At 65.3% G+C, this 16,219-nt stretch overlaps 1 protein-coding gene across 1 annotated transcript in view; it reads left to right on the top strand.

The window, feature by feature from the left end:
• KIF21A (kinesin family member 21A) overlaps positions 1 to 16,219 on the top strand; it is a 49,560-nt gene that overhangs the window by 13,181 nt on the left and 20,160 nt on the right. The window contains 11 exon segments of the mRNA XM_037515126.2: positions 5,410 to 5,632; positions 5,707 to 5,889; positions 6,747 to 6,896; positions 7,534 to 7,668; positions 7,977 to 8,144; positions 8,648 to 8,763; positions 12,400 to 12,595; positions 12,756 to 12,945; positions 13,164 to 13,227; positions 14,151 to 14,333; positions 14,870 to 14,908. Coding sequence (XP_037371023.1) covers positions 5,410 to 5,632; positions 5,707 to 5,889; positions 6,747 to 6,896; positions 7,534 to 7,668; positions 7,977 to 8,144; positions 8,648 to 8,763; positions 12,400 to 12,595; positions 12,756 to 12,945; positions 13,164 to 13,227; positions 14,151 to 14,333; positions 14,870 to 14,908 — 1,647 coding nt within the window.

Genomic DNA, 16,219 nt, shown 5'->3' with positions numbered 1-16,219 from the left:
GAAAATTAACACGTGGTGGATGGATTGAGAGTGGGAGGGCTGCCTGGGACCCCACACCCCTGGAAGCCCCGCCCTCCCCAGACGGGGTGGGGGGAGGGGCAGGCAGCTCCTCCAGGAGCCGCAGTGCGGCCCAGTGGCCGGGTGGCTTAGGCAAATGTCACTCTCATTTATTTATTTATGCTCCAAAAGCTGGGGAGCAGGCCAGAGGTGCAGGGTGGGGGTGAGAGGACTCCCCAGAGACAGAGTGGGGAGCAGAACAGGCGGGGCCACTGAGACAGGCTGCTGAGGGGAGCAGCGGGGAGACAGGAGAGTCTGCTGTGCCTGGGGGTCACTCCCCGGCCGGGGATCGCACTCAGGCCGCAGTGGTGACAGCGTGACACTGACCCCCAGGCTGCCAGGGGGGCCCCAAATGTCACTTCTTAACTGTTTACTTTGGAACTTAGTTTTCTTTGAACAATCTACGGGGTCCTTTTGGTTTTGCTTCCTTACATGAAATGACATCGTTTCACGCCCTGGGTAATCTCTGTGGCAGTGCAGGACTCCCCCCAGGTGTGGTCTCAGGTGCTGCCCCCTCCAGCGCACCCCCCGTCCAGGGCGCTCTCCCTCGTGCCCTCCTCCTCCCGCTCCCTGCCCCCGCGCCTCAGAGCAGCGGCCAGCTTTCTAGATTGCACCTGGATGTGACGCCATCTGGCACCCACCTTCTCCTCCCGGCTGAGCTCACGGAGCATCGCCCTTCCACCTCCATCCATCTTGCTGCGAATAGCAAGAGCCCATCCCTTCTGAGGGCTGAGGAGTGTTCCACTGTGTCTCCTTGATCCGGTCATTTATTTGGGGGCATCTGGGCTGTTTCCACAGCCCGGCTGCTGTGAGTAGTGCTGCCGCGAACACGGGTGCAGGTTTCCTTTTGAACAAGTGTTGTGTGTCCGTTGGGTGGATCTCTAGGAGGGGAAATCTGGGTCGTATGGCAGATCCACTTTTAGTCTTGAGGACCCTCCACACAGCTGCAGCTGCATCCTGAGTCCTGTCGAGCTCCCGAGCCCCACCGCCAGGCTTTGCTCGGGACCTGGCGCGCCTGCAGGGAGATGCCGCTCAGAGCAGTGGCTGCAGCCCCCCGGCCTTCACCATGCCCCTCGGGGAGGCTGGACATCCTGGGGTGCCGGCCAGCACGTCTCAGGCTTCTGGGGCACACGGCCGCCTCCTCGCTGTCCTTGCAGGCAGACACGCTCCAGGGCCAGCTCTCCGCCTTCAGCCCCTCCAGTGCCACCGCCTCCCGGCCCTGTGGGCCACACGTGGTCCCACATGAAGCGAGAACAGAGACCGCGTCTGCAGGAGCCGTCGTGGGGAGATCTGGGCACTAACCCGAGGCTGCCCGGGAGGGAAGGACGCAGCTCTCAGGCTGACACACTTTCCATCCCTGCCCTGTGGCGACCCCAGCTGCTGCAGCCTGGTCACTGCGGACACGTGAGGGCTGGGCGCTGAGGTGGGGTGTGGGGCACCTCGGTCCAGGCAGGGCGTCCCCCTACAGCGTGTTCCACACTTGTCTGTGCAGCCCCAGGGCGCCCCGTTCTCAGCAGAGACTACCGGCCTCTGCTGCGTCTGCCGCGCGTCCAGGGGTGAGGGCTGTGCCCCCGTGCGGTGCCCTGGGCGAGCGCTGGCTGGTGACGCCCACAGCGGCCGGGCAGACGCAGCTCACTGAGTGGCTGCCAACCTGGCACCGAGCACAGCAGCCTGGGCCCAGGCTCGGTGCAGGTGCCCACGCCTGCGGGCTGCGGCCAGGGCCCGGCCGGCTGCTGCGTGGGGCTGGCCCAGCCGTGGGAACCCGCGTGAGTCACGCCCCGGGAGAGCTGCAGAGATGTGGACTCCGGCCCCACCTCTGGAAACTCTGACTCGGCTGGTCCTGGGCGGGGCTGGGAATGTGACAGCGGCCCAGGCCACGTCTCCAGGCCCAGCCGAGGGTGGCGGAGCCACAGTGTGGCCCTGGGTGGGAGCCGCCCACCCGCCCGGCCAGCTGCCCTGGCCTGCAGCACCTCCTGCAGGTGTGACTCCTGTGACTCGGCCCTCCTGGGTGGCACCCCCAATGGCTGCTCAAGGCCTGGTCTCCTGGGACGCCCGAGGGCCTGGCCTGGCCACGGCCGCTTCCAGCAGCCCCTGGCCTGGCCAGTGGGCCTTGCTGCCCCCCGCAGTGACATGCGCTCGAGGACAGGCTGCTCCACGGAGCTGGACGCAGGTTCCTGCCGCACCCTGGGGCTCGGGTGCCCCTTCACCCTGACCGCCTCTGCCCATGCTGCCCTCACTGCCCTCCTCCCTCCTGACCCCATGCAACGGCCCCATGGGTCCTGCCCTCGCTCGACAGAGCCTCCGTGGGGCCAGGGCCTGCGGGTAGATGCTCGGGCCATGCTGTGCGGTGGGTGCTAAGGGCATAGCATGGGGTACATGGCTCTGTCCCCAGCGGGTCAGGTCTCCAGAGCAAGGCAGGGCCCCGAGGGGCAGCAGGCCTGCCGGCCGGGGGGGGTCCTGTCCTAACACAGCACTGCACGGTCATGTGTCGGGTCCTGGTGGTCTGCAGGGCTGTCTTCTGGGGGCCTCTGTCCCCAGCGGGTCAGGTCTCCAGAGCAAGGCAGGGCCCCGAGGGGCAGCAGGCCTGCCGGCCGGGGGGGTTCCTGTCCTAGCACAGCACCGCACGGTCATGTGTCGGGTCCTGGTGGTCTGCAGGGCTGTCTTCTGGGGGCCTCTGTCCTTGGTTTTTTTGGCTTCTAGAAGTTTCCCCTCTTTTGGCTCCTGACCCCTACACTCGGAGCCCACTGGACTGGAGAAGGACACAGCCCAGCAGGTCGTGGGGAAACGCCCTCCTCCCTGCAACCCCCCACTGCTGCCCCCAGGTCTGAGGGCCAGGCAGCCGGTGTCCCTGGGGTCTGAGGGCTGGGCAGTGGGTGTCCCCAGGGTCCGAGGGCTGGGCCGCAGGCTGCTGCTCACACTGGGTGATGCCTCCGCCTCCCTCCGCAGGGAGCTGGGCCACACTTGGGCCTGGGGGGCCTCAGTGGCATTGGGAAGTCTCCCACCTGTCAGCTTTGGAGGGTCTGGGCATGGCCTGGCCCCGGTACCAGCATTTCAGGGCTCCGCCTCCCTTGTGCAAACTGCCCTTCCCTCCACGAAAGCCTCCTGTTCCACAAACATTGCTGATGGGGCTGTGGGGGGCAGGCTGTGGGGTGGAGCTGCCCAGGCCAGCTGACCCCAGGACCTTTGCCACAGTCCAGTGAGAGAAAGGGCTGGCGGGGGTGGCTGTGGGCGGCAGCCATGGGCAGGAAGAATGGGCCGTGGCAGCAGGGGAGATGGCGTGGCTCTGCGAGACGAGCTGGCCAGGGACGCTGAGTGGACACTGTGTTTCTGGCATGGATGGCGAGCTCCGTGGCGGCGCCCGCCCTGGCTGGATGCAGGGAGCAGGAGGAAAGCAGACGCCACAGCTCCGAGCACCAGCCAGAGGGTGCCTGAGCCGGACGTGCCACGAGGGGCCCTGGTCTTATTTGCTCTGGTGTCCGGTCCGTGCAGTGTCCATGACAGTCACTTTTTCTCCCTTCCCTGTCCTGCAGCCAGACACTGCCAGGTCTAGACGGGGCCGCGGGAGTGGCGGGGTGTCCCCGGCAGGATGGGGGCTGGCAGCGCCCCACCCCTCAAGCAAACAAGCACGCTGGGGGTTTCGTTATTAGAGGAAAACATCTGATCACAGTGGAAGAAAAAAGATGCTTAAAGCAACCTGTTCTCTTTTTTAAGATTTATTTTATGTATTTATGCTACAAGAGCTGGGGCGCAGGCCAGAGATGGGAGTGAGAGGACTCCCCAGAGACAGAGCGGGGAGCAGAACAGGCGGATCCACTGAAATCCACTGCTGAGGGGAGCAGTGAGCAAGTCGGGAGAGCTCTGCCGCGCCATGTGGGTAGCTCCGTGGCCGGGGTCACACTCAGGCTGTGGTGGTGACAGCCTGAGACTTAACCCCCGCGCCGCTGGGGAGGCCCAGCATCTACTCTTTTTTTTTTTTTTTTTTTTTGTGGGACCCTCGCCAGCGGCCGGGGAGTGAACCGTCGCCGCAGAGGCTGCGGGCAGCCTCGCAGCCCAGCGCTCAGCCGCTGCGCCACCAGGGGAGGCCCCCAGCATCTATTCTTAACACATTTGGTGCCAGGGGTCCATTTTAGGCGGCCGTGTTGGGCAGGCGGTTCCTCTCTGGTGTCTTTCCTGCGCTCCTGGCCCCCACCCTGGGGACAGAGGGGTCAGGGCCCAGGCGATGTGGGTTAACGGCTGCCCTCTTCTCCTCTCACTGACCTCAGTTCCGGCATCGCAAAGACCAAGATGTGGAGCCAGATTCCTTTGAAGGCGTCCTCCACGCTCTGTCTGTGATTTGTTACTTTCCGCCAGCGTGGTCCTGCCGTCGGGCAGGGCGTACGTCAGGGCGGTCCCAGGGCTTGAGCGAGCGAGAGGGGACCACCTGGGACCAGCCGCCTGGACGGGGCTGTGGTCAGGGTATCCCCGGGTTCACGTTCTTCCTCTGAAAAGCAACCTTGAAGTTAAGTGGAGCAGGGCAGGAAGGTGCTAGAACGTGGCCTATGTCGGGGGCCGAGGCTATGCGGGCTGATCCCTCTCCATGAGCCCTGGGCGGAGCCTCTGTCCCACGCAGAGCCCCACCTGCTGTCCCGCGCAGGGCTGCCTGGCAGGCGTCCAAGTGCGGGGCGGCACGTGTCTGTGTGGGGGCATCCCGAGTGCGGCAGGGGGAAGGGGCACACGTCGGGGGGGGTACAGGGCCATGGGGCTAGTGGGGTGAGCTAGGGGCACCAGGAGACAGGCCACCAGCATCTCTTTCCCGGTGACGCCATGGATGAAGAGAAAGAATCCAAAAATGCACACAAATAGCATTTTGGTAGCGAATTTATTGATCGGAGTGTTTGCCTCTGAGAGTGGAGAAGTGTCCACTGCAGAAGCGTTTGATTTTTTTTTTTAAGATTTATTTATTTATGCATACAAGAACCGGGGCACAGGCCAGAAGTGAGAGGGGTGGGTAAGAGGATTAATCAGAGACGGAGTGGGGAGCAGAACAGGCAGACTGAGAAATCCACTGCTGAGGGGAGCCGCGGGGAGACAGGAGGGGTCTGCTGCGCCCCGTGGGTAGCTCCCTGCCCAGGGATCGAACTCGCGCTGCAGAGGCTGCAGATTGCTTCATAGTGCTGACACTTAACCCCTTGCGCCACCAGGGAGGCCCCCAGAAGGGTTTGATTTTAAGATGGGTTTTGTTCTCGCTCATGATCTCTGAGGACCCGTCCGTGACACTGACCTATTTTGGGTTCTGAGATCTGGCCGGGAGTTTCAAAGTTCCGCTTGCTCAGTTTTCCTCCATTTATTTCCTCCTCTGCTGGTTTCTCACAGAATCAGACCCCAGCTTGCCAAAGAGAAGATCGAGGGGTGTCATGTCTGCACCTCAGTCACGCCGGGGGAGCCCCAGGTCTTCCTGGGCAAGGATAAAGCCTTCACCTTCGACTACGTGTTCGACATCGCGTCCCAGCAGGAGCAGATCTACGCGCAGTGCGTGGAGAAGCTCATCGAAGGCTGCTTCGAGGGCTACAACGCCACCGTGTTTGCCTACGGGCAGGTGAGTCCCACACTGGCGCCCCGCGCCCGCCACCCGAGGCCGCGGCCAGACCCAGTCTCGCCCTCTGCCCACAGACGGGCGCCGGCAAGACCTACACCATGGGGACGGGCTTCGACGTCAGCCTGGCGGAGCAGGAACAGGGCATCATCTCCCGGGCCGTGCGGCACCTCTTCAGGAGCATCGAGGAGAGGAAGCAGGCGGCGCTGGAGAGCGGGCTCCCTTCGCCGGACTTCAAAGTGAACGCACAGTTCTTGGAGGTAACACCGCCCGGTCTGCGGCCCCCAACCTGCCCAGCCCCGGCCTCCAGCCCCCTCTGCCGGCCACCGCCAGGGCTGCACAGCCGAGCTCCAGCAGGAGCCTTAGGCTGGCACAGAGAGGAGAAGCTGGCATCACGCCCCTCCTGGCTGCCGCCCGCACTGCTGCATCTGGGTGCAGACGCGCCAGGTCTGGTTCCCACACTGGGGGGCCTGGGCTGCCAGGAGGCTGGCCGCACGGCCCGGGCCAGAGTGGACCTGAGTCGTGTCAGGATGCATAGCAGGTGCCTGCTGCCTGGTTCGGGCCGGGCAGGGAGAGCTCTGCCGGGCTCACCAACTGCCCTCTGATCACGGACAAGCACTTTAGGGCTCTCGGTGGACGTCAGCTCAGACGACCAGCGTCTCCCTGCTGGTGGGGACTGTGCTCCAGGCCGTCGCGCTCGCCCGTACAAGGGCAGGTGCCTCCTTTCCCGTCACCCCCGCAGCTGGGAGCGCAGCTTGGGCTTGTGGGCGCCGCCGTCCTGTGCCCTCCTACCGCGGGCAGGCAACTCGGGGCCTCAGCTGAGACAGACCCCACAGCAAGGGCCATGCGCCCACAGAGACCCAGCCCTGCTGAGCCCAGGCTCGGCTGCGCCTCACACTCGCTTCTTGGAGGCATTCTTGCTTTGCTCAGAGCTTGCTCGGCTCTCGGAGAGGGCCAGGCAGTGGCCGCTGGCCCTGCTCTCCTCTCGCGGGTCTGACGCTGCTGGTATGATAACTGCCCCGTCCGTTGCCACTTTGAGGAGACGCACGGCCCTAGGGAGGGCAGGTGGGCGTGTGGTGGGCTGCTCCTGCTGCTCACGCCGGAACCGCCCCTGCAGCTGTACAATGAGGAGGTCCTCGACCTGTTCGACACCACCCGCGACATGGACGCCAAGAACAAGAAGTCTGGCATTCGCATTCACGAGGACGCAGCCGGGGGCATCTACACCGTGGGCGTCACCACGCGCACTGTGACCACGGAGTCTGAGGTGATGCTCACCGCGCGGCCGGCCTCCCACAGGGTCTGCCTCAGAGCAGGGTGCGCGGTGCCAGGCGCCCAGGGGACCAGCATCGGCCTCGTCGTGTGCCTGGCCCTGCATCAGGCCTCTATTATTATTTATTTATGTGTAACAAAGATGGGGTGCAGGTCAAAGGTGGGGGGTGAGAGGATTCCCCAGAGACAGAGTGGGGAGCAGAACAGGCGGATGCACTGAAATCCACTGCTGAGGGGAGCAGGGGGAGACAGGAGAGGTCTGCTGCGCCTTGTAGGCAGCTCCTGGCCAGGATCACACTCAGGCTACGGGGTGACAGCCTGAGACTGACCCCAGCCCCCTGCAGGCCCCAGGGCTTTCTTACTTCCCTTCGGGGCTGTGCTCAGGCCAGCGCTCCCCCTCAGGGAGTCGGGCGGAGAGGGCGCGCGGGCAGGTGTGCAGGGGCTCGAGGAGCTCACGGCAGCCGTCTCCCACGCGACGCGGGGCGGGCGGTCCTGCTGCCGGCTCCTTCCCGGGTTGCTGAGGGCTTGGTGGGGCGCAGCGGCAGTGCTCCTCCATCAGAAAGTGAGGCGCCATCCTCAGCTCGGAGCGCACCAGGCGCACACGGGCCCGCTGACCCCCCCCCACCCCGCAGATGATGCAGTGCCTGAAGCTGGGCGCCCTGTCCCGTACCACGGCCAGCACCCAGATGAACGTGCAGAGCTCCCGCTCGCACGCCATCTTCACCATCCACCTGTGCCAGACCCGGCTGTGTCCGCCCGCCGACGCCGTGAGTGCCTGCCCCGCGCCCCCAGGTCCGCGACCCCGGGCAGGGCAGTGCAGCGCCCACATCCCCTTCCTGCGGGGCCGCCCCTCTGGAAGCTGCCGCCAGGGCGGCCTGGTGGCCGGCACCTGCCCAGCGCCCCTGCGGCCCCAGCCGGCTTCTCTCCGCGTCTGCGGCGCTTGGCAGGAGCACACGTCCTCGGGCCCCGGGCCTGCTGGGGAGGTCACGTGTGATGTGCATTCATAGGCCTGGGGCGCAGGCGGGGGCGGGGTCTCGTGCCGCGGGACAGGGTCCCCTCTCTCTCCCCTGGGCAGGAGGTCCCCGCGGACAGCAAGGAGATGGCGGAGTCACCGCAGATGAACGAGTTCGAGACCCTCACGGCCAAGTTCCACTTCGTGGACCTGGCGGGGTCCGAGCGGCTGAAGCGCACGGGGGCCACGGGCGAGAGGGCCAAGGAGGGCATCTCCATCAACTGTGGGCTGGTAAGGCCACACGCCCGCTGCCCGCGCAGGCGCCCGCAGACCTGTCCAGCCACAGCCCCCAGGCCTGGGCCTGCCCTCACCCGCGCAGGGGGAGAAAGATGAAAGGCTCCTTCGGGCATAGAGAGAGGGCTGTCCTGAGGGCTGGCCTCAGGGGCAGTGGCTGGACGCCCGGGGCTGCGGCACAGGGAGACCCTTGCTGGCCATGCTGCCGGTGGGTGCCAGGAGCACCCGCGGGAGCAGGGCCCCGGAGAGCAGAGCCCAGCGGGGCAACAGATCTGTGGCCTGTGCCCTGCCCCCCGCCTGGGCACTGCCCCGCAGGTCCTCCCCACCCACCGGCTCCCCAGCTGGCAGCTGCGGGTCTCCCTGGGCCTGATGGCACCCCCGCAGCCAACGCCCCGGGCCTGGCTCCCATCTCCGGAGCCCCAGGGAAGCAGTCGGGGTGCACGGGGGCGGGCGAGGGCAGTGTCCGGCCGCTGAACGCCCATTGACTGCCCCTCCTGCAGCTGGCGCTGGGCAACGTCATCAGCGCGCTGGGGGACCGGAGCAAGAGGGCCACGCACGTGCCCTACCGGGACTCGAAGCTCACGCGCCTGCTACAGGACTCACTGGGTGGCAACAGGTAGGCCCGGCCCTGGCGCCCTTCCCCCCCAACCCCCCCCTCGCCCGGCCCCCTCGCCCCGCTCCCACGCCCGGCCCCTGCCCGCCCACCGGTCTTCCCAGCTGTTGAAGGGCGCTCGCGGGCACTGCCATCAGAAAGTGCACAAGCAGCGCCAGGAGCCCCAGATAGGAGCGATCGCCCCGTGTTTGTCTGCCCGACTCACATAACTCAGCGCCTCTCCCTCGCCCGTGTCAGGAGTGGCAGGGCTCCCCCTTTTCAGGGCTGAGCAGTGCTCCATGGGTGCGCAGCTCAGGTCTCCCCGAGGCCCTGGGCCAGCTCCGCTGCCGGCTGGCGGGAGTGGGGCTGGGAAGCGGGGGGTGCAGGGGCCCTTCAGAGGAGTGGCCTTGGAGCCTTCGGGTGGACACCCAGGAGTGGGATTTCTGGGTCACGAGGCAGATCTAACCTGAGGCCACTCCACACTGCTGTCCCTGCGGCCAGGCCCTCTGCCTCCCCCCAGGGGACAGGGCTGCTCTCCGCGTCCTGCCAGCGCCTGCTGCTCCTGGCCTTGGTGCCTGCCCTTCCCTGGTGCCGGCCTCCCGCTGGCTCTGGTCTGCGTGTCCCTGAGGGTCAGCGGCCGGGGCACTTTGTCACGGCCCTGCCGGCACCCACGTGTTGCCTCTGGAGAGGGGCCTGGTCAGCTCTCGGGCTGTCTTGACTGGCTGTTTGTTTCTCCGTGGGGCCGTGGAAGCTCGCGTGGAGTCTGGGTCTGCCTCGCATGACAAACAGGACTCGTTGGCTTCACAACGGACATGTCCTGCCAGCGAGGCTTGGGCACAGCGCTGCCCCACACCTGTGGCCACCGCAGGGGCCCGCCTCGCGGTGTCCTCATGTCCAGCAGTCATCACTGGCTGGAGCATGCGGTGCGGCGAGCTGACCCAGCTTGCAAAGCTGCGTCTTGAAGACCGCTGCTCAGTCCCGTGGCGGGGTCGGCCCTCCAGGCTTGGCGTCGGTGTGGCCCGGGAGCAGAGCGCCGTGGGGGGCTGCAGCGACAGTGTCTGCCGGCGCCCGGCTCAGCCTCCGCCCTGTCCACCCTGTGCCCGCACGACTTTCGTTCTTGTGTCTTCGCTTCTGCAGTTTCACTCAGAACCATCAGTGTCAGTCTGGGGCTTGTTACACCGAGGGGGTTACTGTGCTGCCAGCTTGCTCCGGCTGGGTGCTGCGGACACACAGGCTTTCTCAGGTCACGCGTCGAAGCTTCTCTGTGCATGTTCCAGCGGGCACATGGGAGACCGTGACTGGTGGGGGCTCGAGGCCGCTGGCCCCCAGCAGTCATGTCTGGCCACGGGAATGTCCCGATGGCCTCCCCTTAGTTTCCTTGGTAGGGGCGCCTCAGGGGCCCGTTGATCCCATCCTGGCGAGCCTCCGTTTCCGCTTAGAAGTTTGAGATCAGACTCGATTCCCAGCATTGTGCGCGGGAGCAAAATAGCAGCACTTTCATTTTCTGAACATTAAAATTCAAAGAAAGGCTTCACCCAAGACATTTTTGGAAACAAGCTACATGTATATCTGTGCGTCATTTCTTGGCTTTTTTAAAACCAGCTGACTGACTGACGTTTGTAATGTCTAAGGGGACATCAGAGCAAGTTTACATAAGATTTCTGAAATACACTGAAAAACCTAAGGCGTGACCAGAACCACATTCATCTCTGCCTCCCCCGCGTGGCCGCCGCCACCTTGCTGGTGCTGGATAATCATGGCCACAGCTGCTGCGTTTGCTTGTAACGGCTCCGCACAGCTGAGCGACACGTTTCCTTCAGCACAGAGTTGGTGTGTTATGTACTTTTACAAAGAAACTGCTTTCAGCTCACTGTGCATTTTGCAGACACGGCACCTGCATGTCACCTGTGCCTCACCTGTGTCACCTGAACCTCACCTGCGCGTCACCTGCATGGTGTACCGTGTAGTAGGTCTCAGCTCATCTTGTCCTTCCCTTCTGTGGTTTAAGCTCTTCATTCTGTGCATCTCAAAATGCTTGTGAAGGGCAGGCCCTGCCCCATGTTTGTGGGGCTAACATTTGTGTGGCTGGCGCGCTCGCCCCTTTGTGGCTTCCCACATGTGTGGAGCCGCTGGAGTCCGTCGGTACGGTGGCCTCAACTGTCTAAGCCCTTTCAAGCTCACACTCTCAACTCCTGCACCTGCTGTGATGGGGAACAAGTCACCTGCAGACTGGCCTGGGCCCGGTGTCTGTCCTGATCTGTGTCCACTGGCCTCGCTCACTCAGTCCCTTATCTTCTTCCTCACGGAGCGAGCCAGAAGCACACTAATTACCTTAGCGTCCTGACCCCCCCCATAAGGAACGTCACGTACACATGACACACAAGTGACCACGGTGGCCCAAGTGTTGTGTTGCATGGAGCGCAGAGTGGTGGATAAGACGGTCCTTGGCTGCTGTTCAGGGGTGTGTAATATTCCGGGTGGACGTAGCAGGAGCTGCGGCTGGATAGGGGTGTGTGTGAGGAGGCAGAGGGCGGCTCCCAGGGGGACAGAGCCCAAGTTGACGCTTGACCGGTAGTGAGAGGGAGGGAGACTCAGGGCAGGAGTTGAGACCCGAGAGACAGGTGGAGCAGGATGACTTTTGAAGGGTCACTGTGCTCAGATGTTGGGGGCCAGGGGGGCGTAGGGGGTGGGGGCCATCAGTCAGGGTGGCTGGCGCCGAGTCTCCCATCAGGGAGGGTGGACCAGCGGCTTAGCCCCAGCCGAGTCCGTATCGGTCACTGTAAACGCCTTGGCTGAGCCCGTGCGGAGCAGCTGATCGTGACTCACACGCCTCCCCAGGTAGTTTGGAGACAGATGCTTTGTGGCCTGACTCCGGTCTACGTGCCAGACACTCCCCCCAGGCTTCAGGATATTGCATAAAACTCTGTTGACACCAAAGTCGGGGCACATGTGACTCGAGCAAAAGGAGATTAAAATTCTGAAAGGCTAACTCCATGATGAGAGAAGTGAATTTTGAGCTTTAATTGTCCGTCGTGTGGGTGGACCAGGGTTTAGGGCTACTCTGTGGACAGCACTTGCACCGCCTTGAGAGCAGTGGGTGAATGGACGCTGGTCCTTCCCGAGGCCTCGCGGTCAGGGGCTGGTCTGCCTCCCGAGACACAGCTCTGCGACTCTGCGATGGCCTGGTCGTTGCTGTAGCCCGGGGCCCCAGACTCTGCTTTCTCCTCTAAGCGAGTGTCCACCGCGGGGCATCTTGACAGGAAGAGGCTGTTCAAAGGGCGGGAATATAAGATTGTTTTTTTTTTAAAGATTTATTTTATTTTATTTATTTATACAAGCACTGGGTACAGTCAGAAGCGCGGGAGGGTGACAGAATTCACCAGAGCCAGAGCAGGGAGCAGAGCAGGCAGAAGGACCGAAGGACACTGCTGAGGGGAGCAGCGGGCGGCAGGAGAGGTCTGCGCGCCATGGGCGACCCTCCTCCGGTGGCCGGGGAGCAGCCGGGGATCGAACCGGCGCTGCAGAGGCTGCAGGCAGCTTCGCAACCCAGCGCTCAACTGCTGCGCCACCGGGGAGGCCCTAGGGAATATAAGTTTAAATGGTGATTCTAGCGTGTTTGTGGCCGTTTCCTGTGGCCCGATGGCTCTTCCCACCTTTCAGCCAGACGGTCATGATCGCCTGCGTCAGCCCTTCCGACCGGGACTTCATGGAGACCCTGAACACCCTGAAATATGCCAACCGCGCCCGCAACATCAAGAACAAGGTGATGGCCAACCAGGACCGGGCCAGCCAGCAGATCAGCGCGTTGCGTGGGGAGATCACACGGCTGCAGATGGAGCTCATGGAGTACCGGACCGTGAGCCAGGCGTGGGGGGCACCAAGGGCGTGGGGTCTAGGCGTGGCCAGCCTGGGGGTGGGGGCACCGGAAGGAGAGCTGGTGTGGGGGCGGGGCCAGCAGGCGGGGTCTCTGGCTGGGGCTGCTCGAGGTCGGGGCCAAGCCTGGGTCCCTGGCGCAGGGTAAAAGGATCATCGACGAGGAGGGCATGGAGAGCGTCAACGACATGTTCCACGAGAACGCCATGCTGCAGACGGAGAACAGCAACCTGCGCGTGCGCATCAAGGCCATGCAGGAGACCGTGGACGCCCTGAGGGCCAGGGTCACGCAGCTGGTCAGCGAGCAGGCCAGCCAGGTGCTGGCCAGAGCAGGTGGGTTGGCAGGGGGGGCGGGCGGGCGTCCCCGTGCCCGCTGGCTCCCGGGATGCTTGGGGGTGGGGGCGACCGTGGCTGTGGCCGGCTGTGCCCTCGCCTGTCCCGGCTCTGCGCACCCAGGGTGGCCGCATGCCATCGTGTCACGCTCCGCCCCCTTCTCGCCGCCTCTCCGTGGGGCCCTCGGGGAAGGGCTCCTGAGCGCCTGCTGCCCCCAGGTGATGGACACGAGGAGGTCAGCAACATGGTGCACAGCTACATCAAGGAGATCGAGGACCTGAGGTGCGGGCTGGGTGCAGCCGGCGGGTGTGGGCTGGGAGCTTGCGGGGCGGGCACTGGGCTTGCAGGTGGCCTTTGCCCGGCCCGCTGCTGGGCGAGGCTGCTACTGTCTTGCTGTGGGGTGGTGCCAGGAGGGTGCGTCACTCCCCCTCGTGTCTGTCACTGTCAGGTCCCCCGCTCCGGGGCCCCACCCACCCGGGCGCCTCGCTTCCCAGTCCACCGCCCCGCTGCAGGGGACGGAGCAGCCTCCAGCCTGGCCCTGGGCGGCTCAGCCTTGGCTCCGGATGAGGCCGAGGCCTGCGTCCTCTCTGCGGCCAGCGCGCCCTGTGCCCGCAGCCTAGACATCCATCCTGGCCAGGTTTGCGCGGGGCCCCGCCCCACCCTGAGCCAGGGCGGGCCCTGCGAGGCCTGTGGGGCCGCGTCCTGGGTCGGCACCCACCGCCGGTGCATCGTCCTCCTGCGGCTGTCAGGACTGGACCACAAAGGGAGCCGGGGCTGGGGGGGCTGGGGGGGGTGCGCCTGGCTGCGGGGCCGGGCTGCGGGGGGAGCTCACGCTCAGCCCCTCGGCGGGAGTTGGAGGCCTCGTGGGGGTGTTCGGGAGCACGTGCCCTGGGACCCGGCCCTGCTGGAGCCGGCCGCGCAGACCCCATGAGGGCGCGGGCCGGCCAGCGCAGGCGGGGCAGCTGCCCCTGAAGCGGGGTGAGCCTGCGCCCCGTCGCGGGCGGTGCGGGAGGCTGCTCCCCGCAAACAGCTTTTGACAGAATTTGGATACCGAGGACGCGCCTCACTCCCCCGGGGCAGGTGTGGGGCTGCCGGGCGGGGCTGGAGGGGGGGCCGGAGGCGGGGCCGCGGGGCGCGGGGGGGCCCGGGGGCCCCCGGGCGGCGGGGCCTGCGGGCTCCGCCGACGCCCCCGTGCCCCGGCCCAGGGCGCGGCTGCTGGAGAGCGAGGCGGTGGGCGCGGCCCTGCGGCGGAGCCTGGCCCGGGCGGCCGCGCGGGGCCCCTACTTCGGCGCGGGCGGCGCGGCGGACCGGGAGGCGGCGGCGGTGCTGGACCTGGCGCGGCGCGACCTGCAGCGGCTCCGGCGGCGCGAGCAGCGCAAGAGGCGCAGGTCGGTGCGGGGCGGGGGGGGGGGGCGGGGGGCGGGGGGTGCGGGGGGGGGGCTGGGGGGAGGGGCGGGGGAGGACCCCCTTTAAGGTCCGGAAAACAATCCAGTTATTTGCAAGTGAAAACTTAGGACCACTCGGCAGTTTGGGTAGATAAAGCGGTTATTTGGGCAAAGATAACGAAAAGCGACAGTAATGACGCCGGCGGGGCGGGGCGGGGGCGGGGCGAGGTGGGCGGGGCCGGCGCGGGCAGGGACGGGCCTCTGGGCGGGGCAAGGCAAGGTGGGCGGGGCCTGCACCGGCGGGGGCGGGGCGCGGCGAGGTGGGCGGGGCCTGTGTGGGCGGGGCGATGTGGGCGGGCTTCGCGGGCGGGGCGGGGCCTGGCCTGGTCGGGCCTGTCCCTCCCGCCCGGCCGCCCCGAGCGGCCGCCGCGCCCGCGGGGTCTGGACGCCGGTGCCCGGCTCACGCGTGGTTTTTGCCTCCCCGCTGCTCCCTCTGCCGGGGGCCCCGGCTTGCCTCGCAATCTGCGCCGGGCTTCAAGGCTGCAGAGACTGGAGGAGGACCGTGCCGAGGACCACAGGTCGGGACCGGGTTTGCACTCGCGTGTGCTTTGCACGCCCCACGCGCCGGGCCAGCGCGCCTCGGCCTGATCCGCCCCGGTCCTGGACGTGCCAGGCCCGTGAAACCGGCCAGAGCTCCGAGCAGACGCGCGAAATGCCCCAGCAGACACCCTCGGTAGCGGCTGAGAAGCTTCTGGCCGGTGGCGGCTCCAGGAGGCCCTGTGCCCGCGCGGGCGGCCGGCCGTGGCACGCAGCGTGGCCCGCGCCCCAGCCCTCGGCTCCCCACGCGGGCCCCAGAATCTGGGGCAGCCCCGGCTACTGGCTGGGTGGCGTGGCCGCCGGCCCCTGTGCCAGGGGGAGCGCGTCTGCTCGCCCTGTTTGCTGAATCTTTGTCAGAACTGTGCCGAGGTGGCAATCGGCCCCAGCTGACAGGCCCCTGGCAGCGTGAGGCTAAGTCAGAAAGCCAGGGCTTGAGTCCAGGCCCACGGGAGGCGGGCACGGGAAGCAGGGTCCCTTTTGTTCACACGTTTGAAATGTGAGCAAAATTCAGAAACACATATTTTTTAAAAGATTTTATTTATTCATTAGTAAAAGAGCTGGGTGCAGGCCAGACGTGCAGGGGTGAGAGGACTCCCCGGAGACAGAGTGGGGAGCAGGACAGGTGGATCCACTGAAACCCACTGCTGAGGGGAGCAGCGGGGAGACAGGGGAGGTCTGCTGGGCCCTGGGGGCAGCTCCCTGGACGGGGATGGACTCAGGCCACAGGGTGACAGCCTGACACCTAACCCCAAGGCTGCCAGGGAGGCGCCAGAAGCACTTTTCTGAACCCCAAGAATAAGTATTTGCATTTGATGCCTCTAGAATTAGAGTTATTTGAAAGATGAGTCACATTTTACTTCTCATCATTTCACACTTCTCTAAGCAAGCCTCTAGATGATAGGATCAAAATGAGGAGGAAGGTAAATGCGTTTCAAAATCACACGTGAATATTTGGGGAGCACCCACGAAGGAGCTTCATTTCTCACTCCGAATAAGCCTTTGGAAGACTTTTACGAGGCAGAAGTTAATTAGGCAAATGTCACTTTAAATGCCTGGCAGTTTGCAAATCATGCTCCTTTACCTCAGCCATTTGAGGCCCCCAGGACCCCTGTGCATTTCTGACTCCGCCACGTGGAGCCCGCTGACGTCACCCGCTGCTGCTGCAGCCCCGGCTGGCCTGTTGGTGCTGGGATTAGAGCAACTCCCCGACGACAGGCGGTCTCTTGTGTTAAGGGGTTAGAAAGAGAGGCCCATGGCCCCGGGGGAGCTCTGCCCCCGAAGCCTCCCAGCCC

The sequence above is a fragment of the Talpa occidentalis genome, unplaced genomic scaffold, assembly GCF_014898055.3.
Source record: "Talpa occidentalis isolate TD23 unplaced genomic scaffold, MPIMG_talOcc4v2.1 talOcc4.16, whole genome shotgun sequence".
In the NCBI taxonomy this organism is placed as follows: Eukaryota; Metazoa; Chordata; class Mammalia; order Eulipotyphla; family Talpidae; genus Talpa; species Talpa occidentalis.
Note: the sequence above shows the minus strand (reverse complement) of the source record. Positions and strands in the feature narration are given on the sequence as shown.